At 54.4% G+C, this 15,699-nt stretch overlaps 5 protein-coding genes across 5 annotated transcripts; 2 read left to right on the top strand and 3 right to left on the bottom strand.

Moving 5' to 3' along the window:
- Positions 1–17: 17 nt before the first annotated feature.
- Positions 18–2,169, top strand: COCMIDRAFT_40923 (uncharacterized protein; the record flags this gene model as incomplete). Its single annotated transcript, XM_007694489.1, has 2 exons — positions 18–1,982; positions 2,035–2,169. The coding sequence occupies 2 exons, from the start codon at positions 18–20 to the stop codon at positions 2,167–2,169; spliced, it is 2,100 nt and encodes a 699-aa protein (XP_007692679.1).
- A 336-nt stretch (positions 2,170–2,505) lies between these two features.
- COCMIDRAFT_30308 (uncharacterized protein) lies at positions 2,506–4,884 on the bottom strand (the record flags this gene model as incomplete). Its single annotated transcript, XM_007694488.1, has 1 exon — positions 2,506–4,884. The coding sequence occupies one exon, from the start codon at positions 4,882–4,884 to the stop codon at positions 2,506–2,508; it is 2,379 nt and encodes a 792-aa protein (XP_007692678.1).
- Positions 4,885–6,148: 1,264 nt separating this feature from the next.
- COCMIDRAFT_9371 (uncharacterized protein) lies at positions 6,149–7,897 on the bottom strand (the record flags this gene model as incomplete). The annotated part of the gene is made up of 2 exons (XM_007694487.1): positions 6,149–7,263; positions 7,372–7,897. The coding sequence occupies 2 exons, from the start codon at positions 7,895–7,897 to the stop codon at positions 6,149–6,151; spliced, it is 1,641 nt and encodes a 546-aa protein (XP_007692677.1).
- Positions 7,898–8,770: 873 nt separating this feature from the next.
- On the top strand, positions 8,771–9,037 carry COCMIDRAFT_107855 (uncharacterized protein; the record flags this gene model as incomplete). The annotated part of the gene is made up of 2 exons (XM_007694486.1): positions 8,771–8,846; positions 8,949–9,037. The coding sequence occupies 2 exons, from the start codon at positions 8,771–8,773 to the stop codon at positions 9,035–9,037; spliced, it is 165 nt and encodes a 54-aa protein (XP_007692676.1).
- A 618-nt stretch (positions 9,038–9,655) lies between these two features.
- COCMIDRAFT_30306 (uncharacterized protein) lies at positions 9,656–11,227 on the bottom strand (the record flags this gene model as incomplete). The annotated part of the gene is made up of 4 exons (XM_007694485.1): positions 9,656–9,928; positions 10,005–10,503; positions 10,809–10,852; positions 10,922–11,227. The coding sequence occupies 4 exons, from the start codon at positions 11,225–11,227 to the stop codon at positions 9,656–9,658; spliced, it is 1,122 nt and encodes a 373-aa protein (XP_007692675.1).
- Between the last annotated feature and the right edge of the window lie 4,472 nt (positions 11,228–15,699).

The following is a 15,699-nucleotide window of genomic DNA, read 5'->3' as shown; positions in this document are numbered from 1 at the left end:
TGCCCGCCGCGCTTATCATGAACAAGCATGTGCGAACGCTCGGCTTGCTGTGGCGCCCCGTCGCTGGCCCGCTGTTGAGAGAGGGCGCTGCCTTTGCCTGCCCTCCCATTCGACATGCTTTTTCGACCGCATCCACGACTCAACGCCCTCGCACAACGCCCTCGCCATGGCTAGCCTGCTTTCCCGCTGTCAATTCGCCCTATACACCAAGCGCCCAGCATAACATCACGAAGGTTGTCTTCGCAGCATGGACCCGACATGCCTCGTCAAAGGCCTCGCGCGCACTGAGAAGGAATACACGCAGCGACCGACGCAGCAAGAGCTCACTCACTCCGTCCTCTTCCGAAAATAAGCGTCGTCCCTCTGGCCAGGCACCGCAGGCAAATCTCTCGCCCCAGCCGAATGCGCCACCAAAGCCCTCGCAGCCAGAGCCAGAGCCAGAGCCAAAGCAAGAAGCCGACACTCCAGGCACTTCAAAGCCCCTCCTCGACCGCCTGCCCCATCACCTCCCGCACATATACCGCCCTACCAAGGCTGAGCTGCTTGCCGCTGCCTCGGGCTTCTGGTCACGCATCAAGATCCACTTCAAATGGCTCACCATCCGGAGCACTCGTCCCTTTAATGCCGATGAGATATATGCCCTATTCTCATGGATCATTGCCGCACACGTACTGTGGATTATCCTGGGAACCACGACCTTCTTCATGCTGACCATCTTCCTCATCAATACTGCTTTCTCTCAAGAGACAGTTGGCAAGTGGATTGGTAACTATCTGACAAAGTCATCGGGCATCAAAGTCGTCTTCGAGACTGCCGTAGTGCCCAAGTGGGGAGACGGCGTCATTTCCTTCCGCAATGTCTTTGTCTCGCGCCGCCCCGGACAGGGTACAGGAAAGGTCAGCAAAGGTTCGCATACGGAGATAGCTGCTGCCGCCGCCGCTCGGGCTCAGCATAGCAAGGACGCACATGACGGAACTCCGGCCAAATCCGAACCAGAGGAAGACACAAACTACACCCAGTTCGACATCTCCATCGACACGGTCAACATCACCTTGTCCTTCTCCAAATGGTTCAATGGCAAAGGCTTGTTGGAGGACGTTGAGATCAAGGGCATCCGTGGGGTAGTTGATCGAACTTCAGTGCGCACTATTGAAGGCGTCGACCCGAGGTCGTACAAGCACGAGCACCAACCTGGAGACTTCGAACTCGACTCGTTCAAGATGGAAGATTTGCTGGTGACTGTATACCAGCCAAACGGCTTCCGCCCCTTTTCCGTCAGCATCTTCTCCTGCGACCTTCCCAGACTGCGGAAACAATGGCTCTTTTACGACTTTCTCTCTGCGAACATGATGTCTGGATCATTCGACAACTCCCTCTTCACTATCCATCCCCGACAAACCCACAACTACACAGGTGCACAACTGAGCAGCGGTCGCGCCTCCGAGAACGGCAGCTCTTGGAAGAAGCACAGCCGGATACGTATTGATGGTCTGAATATTGACCATCTCAACCGCGGTTACGAGGGCCCGTTTTCCTGGATCCATGAAGGAAACGTCGATATTGTTGCAGACGTCATGTTCCCCAACGACAATGACGACAGCATTGCCAAGGTCATGTCTGACATGTACGACCGGGTTGAAGCCACTGTCACTCAGCAGCGCAAGCATCACTTTTCCGACCATGCTGTCCATGGCTTTGATGAACACCATCACGACGAAAACTCTGACGCTGAACAAGGAGAGGAGTCGCGTTACATGATCATGGACATGCGTGTCCACCTCAACGACGTCCGTGCCGCCGTCCCCATCTTCACCAGGGACATTTCGTACGTCAACAATGCTCTTGTGCGGCCTATTGTCGCATACATCAACTCGAGCCGTAGCTTCATTCCCGTCAACTGCAGAGTGGTCAAGAAGGTCAGCGAGTTTGACGGCAGTTGGACACTGTACGACAGCGGGTTGATGGAGGAGGTATCGAAAGAGGTAAGATAGATTCCCTGGCATGAGACTCGCAACGATGTGCTAACCTTTTCAGATGTACGATGCCTTTGCCCGCGACGTCCTCGAGGACAGGACCACACGCAAGCGGCGCATAAAAAAGGTAGGCATCTGGACCTTGCAACTCGCAGCTCAAGCCCTCTTTCTCGGCCTCGCCGGAAACATTGCCTAGACACGATACCCTTTGACGGATGAACATGCAACGAAATGAACGAAATAAACAAAAATAAAAGCACCTCTCTCTCTTCTTTTTGTATTATACCATACACGTATACAGATACACGTGGGCAAACGTACGGCGTTTAGGGTGCAAAGGGACTCGGGTTACACACAACATGGGGATTGTTTGTGCGAATGGCGGGCTACTACTAGTTTAGTTTTGTTCTTTAACGTCTGATATAGACACTTTGTGGATATGACTGAACGGAATTCATGGATTAACGGTCTTTTTTTTCTTTGCTCGTCTACTTCATCAATCATATCGCATCCTCACTCATCAATCATATCCTTACTCATCAACCCGCCCAACAAACACACCACCAACCTCCCTGCCCCCCTCCCCCCAAACCCGCTCACAAGGAACCCACTGTACCCCTCCTATCTTCGCCAACACACCTCCCACCAGTCGCTCCCCCAAACTCACTGAACCCCGCGCTATATACAGTGTGCCCATGCTCCATTTCCGACCTGCCAAAACATCGATATCTTCCTCCACCGATAACTCCAGCGTGAAAAATCGACTCGGACCATCTTCCACAGCAGTCATTGAAGTCGCAGGGCCATCTCGCGAGAAAGCAATATGCGGAGAAGTAAGCCCCATAGCACTCCATTCAACATGTACATTGCGGGGGAGTGAGGAGATTTGAACGACGAAGCAAGGCGGGATTGGGATTGGGATTTGTACTTGTACTTGTTCGTTGGATGGTTGCAAGGCGGTGTAGTCTGGGATTCGCGGGCGGATGGACTTGTCTGAGAAACAAGAAGAAGAAGAAGAAGTGTGGTTGTTGAGTAAGTCCCAAGGGTCTATATCTTGGGATTCTAGGGTGTCGTCTGAGGAGGAGGTGGTGGTGTTGAGGTGGGAGGATAGGTGGATGGTGCGCCAGGCTTGCTGGATTATGTGGATGGCAGAGGAGGAGGAGGAGATGCAGGAAGAAGGGATGTAAGCGACACCGCTGGTCCACCATTTCACACCTTTCACAGCGCCGATTCGGCACAAGTGTTGCAGTGAAAGTACGACTTGGCCCGCAAACCCGTGTGTGGTGTAAGGAGACATGGAGGCGGGGTGGAGGGGGATTTGGCCGGCGATGTAGACGATGTCGCCTGCTGTCTTGCCTTCTTCCCTTTCTGCATCCGCGTCTCCGTCTTCGTCGCTTGCAGCGCCGGAGCTGGAGCTGGGTAAGGGTGAAGTGGGCAGGGCGGTAGAGATGGCCTGACTATATGGCCCAATATTCGCAGGAGCCCAGTAACTCATGCTCTGCACATGCAACCCTTCTCTTTTCTTGCTCCGCTCTGCAATCACGCTGAGCATCACGTCTACGCCTTCCGGCATTGTGTCGGAGCAGGCGACGGTGACGCGGGAGGGGGGGTTGATGAATGTGAAGAAGGAGGCGTAGATGGGGTTTAGCGTGGTGAAGTGCGACATGGAGCGGAGGAGGAGGGTGGTGTGGGTTATGTTGCATTTTTGGACGTTGTGTTGGTGGAGGTGATGGTCGAGGAGGAGGAGGATGGAGGTGAGTTGCTGGGATGGGGACGATGAGGTGGGGGAGGTGAGGTTGGAGATGGTGAGGAGGGTGGGGGTGGAGTGCATGGTGTTTGTAGGTAGGACGTAGGACGGGTTGGTAGTGACCGCGATGCTCTGCGTGGTATTATCCACCGCCTCAATTTTCATCTGGTCAGTACTTTCCACCGTCTCCAACACCTTTGCAAACTCATCATCAAACACCTCCGGCACCCTCAGCGCCCCTACATCGCCCATCTCTGTCTTCTCCTCTACCCAACTCTTCGCCACCTTCAGCACCGTCTGCCCCCCCTCCAACACCACCGCCTCCCCCTCAACCCGTATCTTCTTTTTCCACAGCGGCCCCGGCCCATCCACCGCCAGCGTCTCGAACTCCCCCCCCTCACCCAAAATCGCCCCAGCACCCACTTCCTCCCCAAACATGCCCATCGCCTTACTCAACCGCGCCACAGCGACGGGCCCACCAGCGACATCCAGCCCCAAAAAAGAAGCGTCGAGCCCGCCAGAAGCCGTCTTGATGATAATTGCTTGTTGCCCAACGGCACGCATGTCGCGCAAGAGCGCAGACTGCTCATACGGCGGGAGCAGCGGGTACTGCCACAGGTACGCCAGCGGCGTGAGGCCAAGTCTCAGTGCTACGGATTCCACACGCGTGCGCTGGTAGGTGCTTAGGATTGCGCCGGTGGATATGGCGTTGGCGGTTGGATGGGCTTGCATTATGCGTTTGAGCAATGGGATAAGATCTTCCGTCTCATCTTCTTGCTTGTCCCCATCTTCCTCTACGATCTCTTGCTGATGAGTGTCTGACTTTTGTTTTTCAACTTGCGTCTGCTGAGAAGAAGAAGAAGAAGAAGAAGAAGAAGATGGCAACGGCGCTGTGTAATCCCTGTTGGAATCGACTGCTGTACCCGTGATTTGTCGGCGGTACAGCGGTAGATCCAACGCCTGCGCGTACAGAGGGACTACAGAGTGGCCGACCGTTTGGTACATGTAACTATCTGTGTCTTGTTCTTCGCCATTGGGCAAGGGCCCTGGGTGCAGGTTGGCCAGGGCCACGACGCGGTGGCCGTTTGCCTGACAGTGGAGTATGGAGAAGAGCGAGTCTTTGCCTCCCGAGATCAGCGCGATAACATTTAGAGATTGCGCCATGGCGCCGCCTTGGGTCGTGAGTGAAGGTTAGCCGCTGCTGCTGCCGCCGTCCGCCGGGCTGGGCTGGACTGGGCACACGAACAGAAAAAAAGGCGCAGCAGAAGAAGTAAAAAAAGTTAAGGCTCGGACGCTGCGGCGAGGGTGCGTTGAGGCGGCCCGATGCAGTCGAAGTGCAAATGCAGGTTGAAAGTGGTATTACTCGCTAAAGTTGCGCGCTGCCGCACGCTAGAAACGGGCATGAATGTTTTCCAAAAAAAGGAACTCACGCACTGCTGACAGGCTTACTACTACTTGCGGGTAAGTGGTAAGTTAATGCTCAGGAACAATCTGTCCACCCACCCTTCCCCCCGTCACCGAACTGATCACCTAAGACCTAGAGCGGAAGAAGAAATGGCTAGCACTCAACTTTATGCATTACGCGGCTTCACTCCAGTTCACATGCAAGGCGTTTGGAAAAAGTAAGAGAGAAAGGATAGAGGCCGGAAGTGTCGGTGTAACGCATTTTTTGCTATGTATGATAGTCGGACAGTGCCAGCACCGTTAACCTACCATTGGGGCTACGATAGAGCTTTAATAAGGGGGGGTAGGTAGTAGGGGTGGGTGTGGTGTTTGTGCTGAGCAGTTCAGACGATTACATGTGTGTATGATTTGAAGAAGAAAAGAAGCGAAGATTCCCAGAATGTCAGAGGCGGCGAATGCCGGGAGGATGTTGGATTCCATCCCGACAATGCCCCAATTACAACGAGTGATGATGAACAATTGAGGGCAACGCGGCGACAAGTGGCCGGTGGCGAGTAGGGTAATTGGCCATGTCGTCATGAGAAAAAAAGAACACCCAAGCGAAAAGGAAAATGAAGAAGGAAGAGAGAGAAAAAAAACCAAATCTAATCCCGTTTCTTCCCATGGTTTGCCCTCCAGTCTCCTCGCTCCAGAACCCCGAAGAAACGTACCAAACCGACGCGCAAAATGAAGTGTGGAAAAAAAAAAGAAGAGGCTAATATCAAAGTGTGTGCCACCAAGATCGGACGCGTAGAATACAAGAGGTGAAGTGAAGCGAGGGGCGACTCTTGGATGGATCTGAATTGCTTCAGACCGCTCAAGTGCGAATCTTCGCCGCCTGTCTAGCCATGACGCCTTTGCGTATCGACGTCAAGGAAGACTAGCAGTCACCTCGCGTAATGCAAGTTTCTTCTACCAAGTGTTGTGAATGTCATGAAGGGTCGTTAAATGTTGAAAGGCAGGAAACGCGACTAAAAGCAAATGCCTACTCGTTCCTCTTGCGCTTCTTCTGGCTGGGTGTTGACTCGTGCTCGGATCCATCGGAGCTTGACGTGGGGATGTCTGCAGCAGCGTTGTAGAGAATCTCACCCATGGTGGAAGGAGCCTGCGCACCAAACGCGCTACCTTGGCCATGTTGCATGTCGGTGTGGTGGAAGTCGGAGCCCATGACCTCAAGGCTGACAGCGCCAGTTCCGTGGGTGCGCTGGTGCTGGGAGAGGTTGTCACTCCTGGAGAACTTCTTACCGCAGTCAGTGCACTCAAAGGGCTTGTCGTGAGTGTGGAGAGAGCGGTAGTGGCGCTTGAGGTGTTCCTGGCGGCGGAAGCGGCGGGAGCAGAGAGTGCAGACAAATGTCTTGGATGGGTCGTCGGTGAGCGACTGCTTGCGACCACGGCGGCTGGTGGGGGCGACAGGAGTGGTGTTCTCGTCAGAGCTGGAGGCGACGGCGTTCTCGGCTTGACCTGATTCTTGTTGGCTTGAGGCTCCAGACACGGTGTGCTCATCACCTGATGTCTGTTGCTTACCCTGGAAGTCAGACTCGGTCTCGCTGAAGGCGGAGCGGGCCTTCTTGACTGTTTGCCTCTTGACTGCCGACATGGTGTCGAACTCGCTAGCGGCGGGGGTGAGAGGCAGGCTGTGGACAAGCTCCTCCTCAAAGTCGGTGAAGCTCTCGTCGCTCAGGAAGTCGTCCTCGGGGGAGAAGGCGCCAAGGTCAGTGCGCTGGCGCTTGTTACCGAGGAACTGGGTGTTGTCGGTGGAGAAGTTGACAAGGCCGTTGAAGTCGTCTTCGCAGTCGAGCTCGAAGAGGGGCTCGAAGGTGGGAAGGCCGTTGAAGCTGAAGGTCTGCACAGACTCAATGTTGTCAATCTTGGCAGTTTCACCCTTGAGAACAACCTTGTGCTCCTCGTCACCGGGGCAGAGAGTGACAATGGGCAGTTCAGAAGCAGCAGAGACGGTAAGATCGCGGGGGTTGCAGAAGTTGTTCTCAGCCTCGGCGACGGTAGCGCGGGGAAGAGGTGAAGGAGATGGGGAAAGAGATGGGCAAGAAGTTGCGGAAAGAAGGTATGAACCCTGGTTGACTGAAGGAGGCTGGATGTATACTGGTGTAAAAGTCAGCGAGCGCGTTCACACATACATTTCACCTGGTTGATTGTGGACGAACAAGCCACGCAACCATTATGGTTTTCTTCAGTAGTGGGCAAACTTACCTGGTGTCATTGGTGGGGTGGTTGAACGCCACTCGAGGCCGGCCGAAAGGATCTCAGAAAAGACCTCGCCTTCGCAGCCCTGCTTTACACCCTCCATGCCCTCACCGGGGAACATGTCGTGGAGAGGAGTGGGGAGGATGTCGTACGAGGAAGGGCTGCTGGTGCTGCTGCCGCATGATGACAGAGGAGGAGTAGCGGGGGAGAAAGAGTAGTCGGTGTCAATGGGGTGAAGGTAAGGGGAATCCTGAGGTTGGATCAGGATGGCTGGCTTCTGGTACATTGGCTGTGGCGACGCGACTGGAGTCATCATTTGGCTAGCGTAGGCAGTCTGAGGGTAGGACATTTGTGAGTTTGCTGATGCAGGCCTCTGGTAGTACATGTTGTGTGGCTGAAAGGTTGATTGTCCTGAAGGGTGTGGTGTGAAGTGGCCGTGCTGGCGGTTGTTCTCGCCTTGAGGATCTGGGTTGTAGTAGAAGAATGGTGATTGCATTGCTTGGGTAGGGTGAATAGGGTATGAACCATCCATTGCAGATGGCTGTGTTGTGATGGTGGTGTATGAGGTGAGTGTAGTAGTAGTAGTAGTAGTCGTTGCTTCAGTCCGATAGTTGGTTGGATGGATGAGGGATTGTGTGTTGTATCGAGTGAAGATGGAAGACGTGTATTAGTAGTATGTAGTGTAGGGTGTTGGAAGAGGCAGGATAATGGTTGAAGAGAGAGAGAGGGAGTGGAAGGAATGACTGGGGAGCGGTTCGCAATAACGAGACCGTCACTTAATAGATATTGTAGATCAAAGAGTGTGAGGGCACAAAATTATGACCCAAGATGAAATGGTGAACAGCGATGGCGGAAAGAAACGAGAGGGACGTGGTTGATGAACCTTGGACCAGGGCAGACCAGTGAAAAAGAGAACTGATGCGCACACGCTCCAGGACGGCTCGCTTTAGTGCGTCGGGGCGCAGCGTGCTCCACATGCCAGCTAGGAATGGGATCCTGCGTTAGACCCTCGCCTTGACTCGCGTCAAAAGCAGCGAGTGCATTGCGGCCAGGGTTTGGGGCCTAAAATTATTCGCCCAATGCATAGCTGCACGGGGCTATAGGCGAAATGAGATGTGCACGGCGGCGCCGGCAGGCGTGCAGGTATTGGCTGGCGGCCAGCCCAGGTGGCATGGGATGGAGGGTCGGCCTACCACGCATACGTAGCCACTGACTGTACCGCCGCCCAGTCCGGATGGCAAAGCCACCCAAGCTGAAGAGAGGCGACGGAGGTTTTTTTGCAGTAGTACTCTAGCCAGCGGCACGGCTGGGTGTGGGTGAGTGTGCGTGTGCATGGCATTGGTGTAGTGCAGTGCAGTGCAGTGTAGTGTAGTGTGCAAGTGTGTGAGGCGAACAACGGCCAGTCATGGCGAGTGGAGACGGTGCTGAGACTGCCGCTGCCGCTGGTGCTGGGGGAGTGGGAGCAAAGACGAAGAGGGTGGGTATATGGTGTAATAGGCGGGTGACAGGCAAGTGTGCGTGTGCGTATGTGTGTGTGTGGGTGGTGGGTGTGTGGTGGGTGTCTAACCTAACCAGAACCACAGGCATGCCCTCTCACACGACTCCAACTCGCCTCGAGATTAGCGTGCTGCCGGGTTTCATTCAGGCTATCCTGCTATCTGCCAATCGATAATGATAACTGCCAGACCCTGGCACCCAGTGTTTTGAAACGACCATTCAGCGTTACGGCCCTTCCGCTGCGGATGACGATTGCCGGGTGATTGTGATAACGCCGCGCGCGCCCTCTACCGTGTCTGTCACACCAAACAACGCCGTATCGCCCGCAGTATCACCGTCGTCGACCACTTGCAGAAGCAAATGTAACGCGGTGCCCATGTCGTTTTGTCGCTCGCTGACCACGGCGCCGCCTTGGGCCTTGGGCCTGAAGACTGACTTGGGACTGACCTGGGACTGGACTTGGGACATGGGAGGCGTCATGCAAGAAAAAAAAAGACGAGGGCGACGAGGGCGGCGAGCGAGGGCGAAAGCAAACAACCTTCGCTATGCTTTCCCTAACATGTTGGGCCCGTCGAGCAGAGTGTGGTAGCCATGTCTCACGAGCGAACGAAGAGGATGCAAGGTCAAAGTCATTCAACTGCAGCGCGCCATGCTTGCCGTCCGTTAGCCACACCACAGGCATACAGTACACACACACACAAGGTCAAGGTATGTCTGCATCTGATCCATCATTCATTGCCACAGGCGCCGCGCGACACACTGGCTGGTGGAACGAAGACTCGGCGCGCCGGGCTCACGCAGGAACGTCAGCCATGATGCAAGAGCAAGAGGCGTGCATGGCCCTGCCAGCTGGAGCAGTGGAAGCAGCCGGGCAGGGCCGTCTCCCAGTGGCTACAAAGACGGCCACGGCCCATGGTGCGACATTGTCGTGTGCGGTGAGCTGCACGTCGCCACCAGTACCGTTCTTTTTCCTTCCTACTCTGCCCACGGCCAAAGCCCTACGACGACATGGAGGGGAGTGGATGGGATGGATGGGCATAGCTATAGGCACGCTTGCCCTTGGGGCCTGAATCCATGGTGCAAGTCTGTTTCAGAGCCCGGTTTGCCACATGGCCGCCGGCCGAGTACGACTGCGTATATACCAGCATTGGCAGCAAATCGCAGCCGGCGAGCAGCGTGTGCGTGGAGTGTGGGGCCAACCTGGCGAGGGCATGGCATGCGGGAATTGCGATGCCGTCGTAGGTTGTAGGGTGCTCCCCTCGACATGTTCTATCTATGGACGAGGGCCAACGGGCGTGGGTTGTTGGCTGGCAACGCCTGTGATGCTGACCGTCCATCCATCCATCCATCCATCCATCCATCCATCCATTCATCCAGCCTCGACACAATGGCGGTAAAAAAAGTTGTGCGGGCCGGGGTGCTGGTGCAACTGGCGGCACAAAATAGCAGCGAGCTATTGAATGCAGCGGATGCAGAGTTATGAAGCCGCCGGCGAGACCTAAATGGGCGGCGTGGTAAAAGCGGCGGGAGGGTGAGGTGCGGGACAGGCGGCGGTGGTCGAGTCGAACAGGCCCGATCGTATCCGCCAGGCCGTCTTCCCCCACATTGGCCGCACAGCTGATTGACCCAGAGGCGCGTCTACTGCAGGAACGATGCAGGAACAAACGACTGCACTCTATCTGTCTATTCTATCCCATCCCATTCCCTCTCTGTACCCGTCTACATACGCCTGCCTACTAAGTGCTTGCCCTACTTATACTAGTCCGCACTTGCTCTACCTTACATACATACAAACATACACTACTGCTCTACCCTACCCTACCCTACCCTTCCCCTACATACACACACACCCACACCGTCTTATCGTCGACCCCCCCTCCCCAGGCCCTGCCCATCCTTCCCCCCGCCCTCTCTGACCGCCCCCTCGCCCGCCGCCGGCCACTTACGCTGCCTCTGCTGTCAGCGGCTTCACATGCGAGAAGTGCAATTTCTAGAAGGCCACCGCAGCGGGGCCGTGTTACGACTCGACAGGGTCCCGATGCGATTCACGCTGGCTGACAAAGGGCCATGTCTGCCTCTCTGCGGTCGAGCGTATGGGCTGCGAGGGTACGAGTGGATGCGTAAAGGGTCGTGCGTGGTCCTGCCACTGCTTCGGCGCCGGGGAAGTCGTCGTGGCTTCCATAGCTTCGGCCCACCTCGCCCACCAAGCACCAAGCGCCAAGCCCTCTCTGTCTCTCTCTCCACCACCTCCACCCAAACCTCCACCAAGTCGCCGGCTCAGCCCTCGCATTGGCTGGCTCGCCCAAGGCCCTGATCTTCGACCATTCCAGGAAGGTTTCCAGGCTGGCGGGGTCGTGGCTTCCATGCCGCTCGCCCTCGCCCTTGGCCTCGCCCATGGTTTGGACTAGGCCCATCGCCGCTAGGGCTGCCTTTGACTCGCTCAAATGCCCTTCGGATGCAATGCCATGACACCCGGCTTGACCATCAACTTTGTCCACCGACACCTGTGCCACTCGTCTGATCGTGTTTGTCCGCCATCCATGCCGCGCCCAACCCAACGCGACCATCCATCCGCCTCCGCGAAAGCACGTCTACTCACGACGCCTGCATTGCGCGACCGCCGCAAACTCATGGCCTGACTCTGTGCCTCACACCTGCACCTGCACCTCAGCCTGCACCGTGTCGCTGTCCTTGCCCGACTATCGGCAGCCATGACGGACGTCAACTGTCGCCCAGACGCTGAACGTCTCCAAGCCCACCAAACTCGACGCAACCCATTCCCACTCTTTGCTCCACCCTGCCTGCTGGCTGGCCTTTTGAAACGCGGGCAAGATGATGCCATTGCCCCAACTCTGCCGCAGCAAGTGACAAAACGGCCATGTCATCCCAATCAGGCAGCTGCCAGGCGGGCAGATCGCAGATTTCGACCTGTCCGTCTGTCCATGTCTGGAGGCTCGTGCTGAACAGACCTGCTCTCAAACGAAATTCGCGTTATGCTGAGCGCAGGGTCTAGGGTCGTTTGCAATCTCCCTCCGTGGCTCCGTGTGGGTGCCGTCTGACTGGTCCCCGGCGTTGGAGCTTCTGGAATATGTGCCTTCCCCACAATTTGCTGCTGCTGGGTGCTCAGTGCTGAATGCATGCAAAAGTGCTATGCAGTGTCGTGTCATGGCAGGCCCAGCAAGACCCTTCGTGTAGAGCAAAGCGCAGCTCAGGCATGCCAAAGGCCAATGTCTGATACGCAAGACATCGGTGATAGACACATGTCTCGTCTGGACCACACGGCAAGTGGAACTGGCACCAGGCCCGCGTTCTGGAGCCGTCGTGGCCACTGCCGGTCCGGCCGGCCTGACCCAAGTCCAGCATACGAACAGGCGGTCGAGGTCCATGTAGCCTGCCTGCATCTTGCAACACAGACACGTGGGCATCTGTCGCCATGGTCACTCTATGATAAGCCCACGGCGAAACCAGTGACAATCTGGGCTTAGCCTCGAAATAGGTTCTTCGGAACGACACTGCCCGCGTAATCCATTGCCCAAAGTCTTCAAATGGCGTCTCTACTATGCAAATCTTTGGTAAGTCGCGTCTTGGCTGGTCATCCAAATCTCTGCCAGCCCTCCGCACGTCTGTGATTCGACATTGTGACTGTGACTCGTAATAGCCAAAAATGGGCTCAACAAAGTGACTGGGGCGTCGCAGCATCGGCAGCAGAAGCACTGTTGCTTGCTTGCTTGCTTGTTCCATCCCAGGGTCTCTCTTGCACCTGTAACGCTGCGGGCCAAACCGTCCGTAGACGGCTAGCAACAGTGCTTTCCCAGACGAGCCAACAGGTGGTTTACAGCTAAAGTCGCCGATCCAAGCGCAGATCTTGGGCAGACGAGCATGACAGGGTCGACGATCGCAATTCCAATGAACACATATCCGCGCAGCCGCATCCAGTTTTGTGCTCTGCTCGGCCAACTAAACAAATGTGATGAGCATACAGAGTTCGATTTGGCATGTAACAGTAGTACGCAAACTACGTATGTGGTATCGTGGGAGCTGGATACGGGGCTGTAGTGACGTCGTCGATTGACGTAAAAGTAGTTTGCATTTGAAATTGCCGGGTAGTAGGCAGCCGACGCGCATCCAGCACGACTACTTTAACGTAGTTACTCTACAGGTAGTACCCATGATTCACGGCCGGCTGCTTTTCTACGTGGGTGGTTGTATGAGGAAGGTATCAAACGGTCTGGAATCTCTTTTACGAGCACACTGAACAAACCCCCGGGAGCAGGCTCGATCAAATTTCGAGTCGGTGAGCAATCCGCGGCATAACACCGCAAAGTGCCGTCCGTCGGTGTCGCGCGAGCTTGGCCCGTGACGCTCAGACACACTCCAATAGCCGTGGGACTGCAGTGCGCAGGCACAAGAGCCGAGATACCTACAAGAGCAGAGTACATAGCCGAGAGGAAACGAGGCGCCAGGGCGGGCTGTAGCTATGCACAGGGTATGTAAAGTGGCAACTGTGTACATAATACCGCGGACCAAAGAAGCCATCAATGGCGGCAACACGTCGAGGCATGAATTCGGAAAGCAAGAATAGGATAATACTGTGTAATGCTCCGGTATGTGCACCCATAGCCGTGGGTCTCCCAGGCTTTTCCATCCTCGCTGAAACAAGCGATGACCAAAAGGCCGTCTGTCTGAAGCAGCAACAGCCGCCATTGCGAAGTCGCCCATGAATGCCTGGCACCCAGTCCGTTTCACAGGCCTGCGCATCCTGTCAAATGCGCGAAACATACAGGTGTCAGTGAACGGTCGCGTCTAGCTTCCGCATCAACAGCTGTAACAACCGCGTCGGCACTCCGAACACACAGACAAAAAGACCACGAGGGGGGGAGACGGGTCGGGGAACAGGCCTCAGAAGGTGGTGATGAGTTGTAATCAGTCGCGGCCAATTTGGCTACGTCTTACTCTTCCTATCTTGATATAAAATATTCATCAGCGGCCATGAAGAAGAAAAAAAAGAAGAAGGCCGGGCCAAGCCAACACGAAAGAATTTTGACCTTGTCTCGCTTCGCCGCGATTTACCCGACCATCACGTGATGCGGTGGTCTGTCGGAGAAACTGGACCACCGGCGCTAGTCACGGGCCAGAAATAAAAACTCGACTCGACTGCGTACAGCTTCTGTTCGTTATGCGGCGCAGGTCGATAGTCCGTTTCCCCGGTTGCTTGAGGGTCATTATTCCATGGCCCTTCATGTGTCGTTGACCTGCCAGAGTGAACATATTGCACAATCTATCATATACACTTTGTGGCGGCGCCTGTACTTTTCGTTTAGTGGCGTCTTCACTGGAAAAAGATAGAACATACATATTCGCGTGACACTTGGCAGCTTTTTTTCTTTTTTTCTTCCATTTATTTCTCGCCAACAAGCGGCATGAAATCTCGCTTGATGGCGGAAATAATCTAAGCTGACAAGAATTGCTGTATACGCTGAATGCTGCAAAACACCGAGATTGCAATTTCTCGTCGCCCTCGGTGTGTCTTGCCAAAGTTGGTGTGTGTCACCGTTTGAGCTGAGGCCTTGTTCCGTATCCCCGCATGCTTTGTTTCACGTGAAAAGATTGCAATCACAGTAAAACAAGCAGACCCCAAAGGTTCTACCTTGCATGCGTCTTTTTCTTGGTCTGACTGCACATGCTCATTTCCATACACTCATGCTAAGACTGGGGCTTCTCTACAGTATCAGAAAGAAAAAAATCGCCCGAGTGGCAACATAGACCTTTCTCAACCATTTCTCATGTTTCACGTGAAAAAAAAACAGCCTTGGCAATGTGCAATGTTTCCCGTTTGGCAACCTCCAACAAGCAGAACGAACAACTTGTTGACTGTGATCGGCCTTGCAGTATCATGTGCTGTGTCACATTGAATTTTCTTACTGTGAGACTGTATTTCTGATTTGCAGAGTGTTTGGCCTGCAAGGCTGAATTTTCGAAATATTGATTTTGATTATTTGTAGAACATTCAGTATAACTATACAAACTACTAAATTAAATAGAATAAAAATAACCACCAATCTTTATGGCCTGTCCGTCTAACCGGACCCCACGGCTGTCAGTATACTGCGTACGTCACAAGCATCCACTCAGACCAATACAGAATCATGCTCGTCATCTATTATGTGCTGCGGATGATGGCGGCGGCGGCGGGGAAATGCTGCATAAGCGCTGCTTCTCCGATATCCACCCACATGCAGTCTACATGCATGGATCGCCAGGAACCGGGAGAAACGACGGTGCAAAGCATATTAATACTTCATTCGTCTAGCAGACTGCAGTAAACATCAAAACGAGAACGCATGTCCGCATTGAGTTGTAGCTATTTTCTGATGCACACGTAATCACGCTGGCGTGTCACATTAAAAGGTTAAACAAAAAGCAACTAGCATGTTATCGGTGTTTTTATTCAACAAGTCAAACTTATTTGATATTAATGTAGAAAAGGAAGACTATATCTCAACCTGTTTCTCACTTCAAACTGCTACTCACAATTAGAGTAGCAGTCGATATGTAGACGATGAATGGTGCGCTCAAGAAACAGCGTGCATCGTGGATTACCTGGTGTGATGTCACCTGAGTACTGTGTCCGTGCGCGGAATGCGCGGATTCGCGCAATGCGCCGAACCACCAAAAACAGCTCCACCAAAATTGAGGCTGCCGCACCACGTACAGTAGTAATTATCATGTAAGAAAACACAGAAATACTCTACTAGGTCCTAGTATCATATTTCTGCCTCAAATTTTCTGCGAGGAGCGATTTTGCGGCCACGGGAGTTGTATACAGGTGGAGGTGTT

Source organism: Bipolaris oryzae (genome assembly GCF_000523455.1).
Source record: "Bipolaris oryzae ATCC 44560 unplaced genomic scaffold scaffold_220, whole genome shotgun sequence".
Taxonomy (NCBI): Eukaryota; Fungi; Ascomycota; class Dothideomycetes; order Pleosporales; family Pleosporaceae; genus Bipolaris; species Bipolaris oryzae.
The sequence above is the reverse complement of the archived record's forward strand: the minus strand, read 5'-3'. Positions and strand labels throughout refer to the sequence as shown.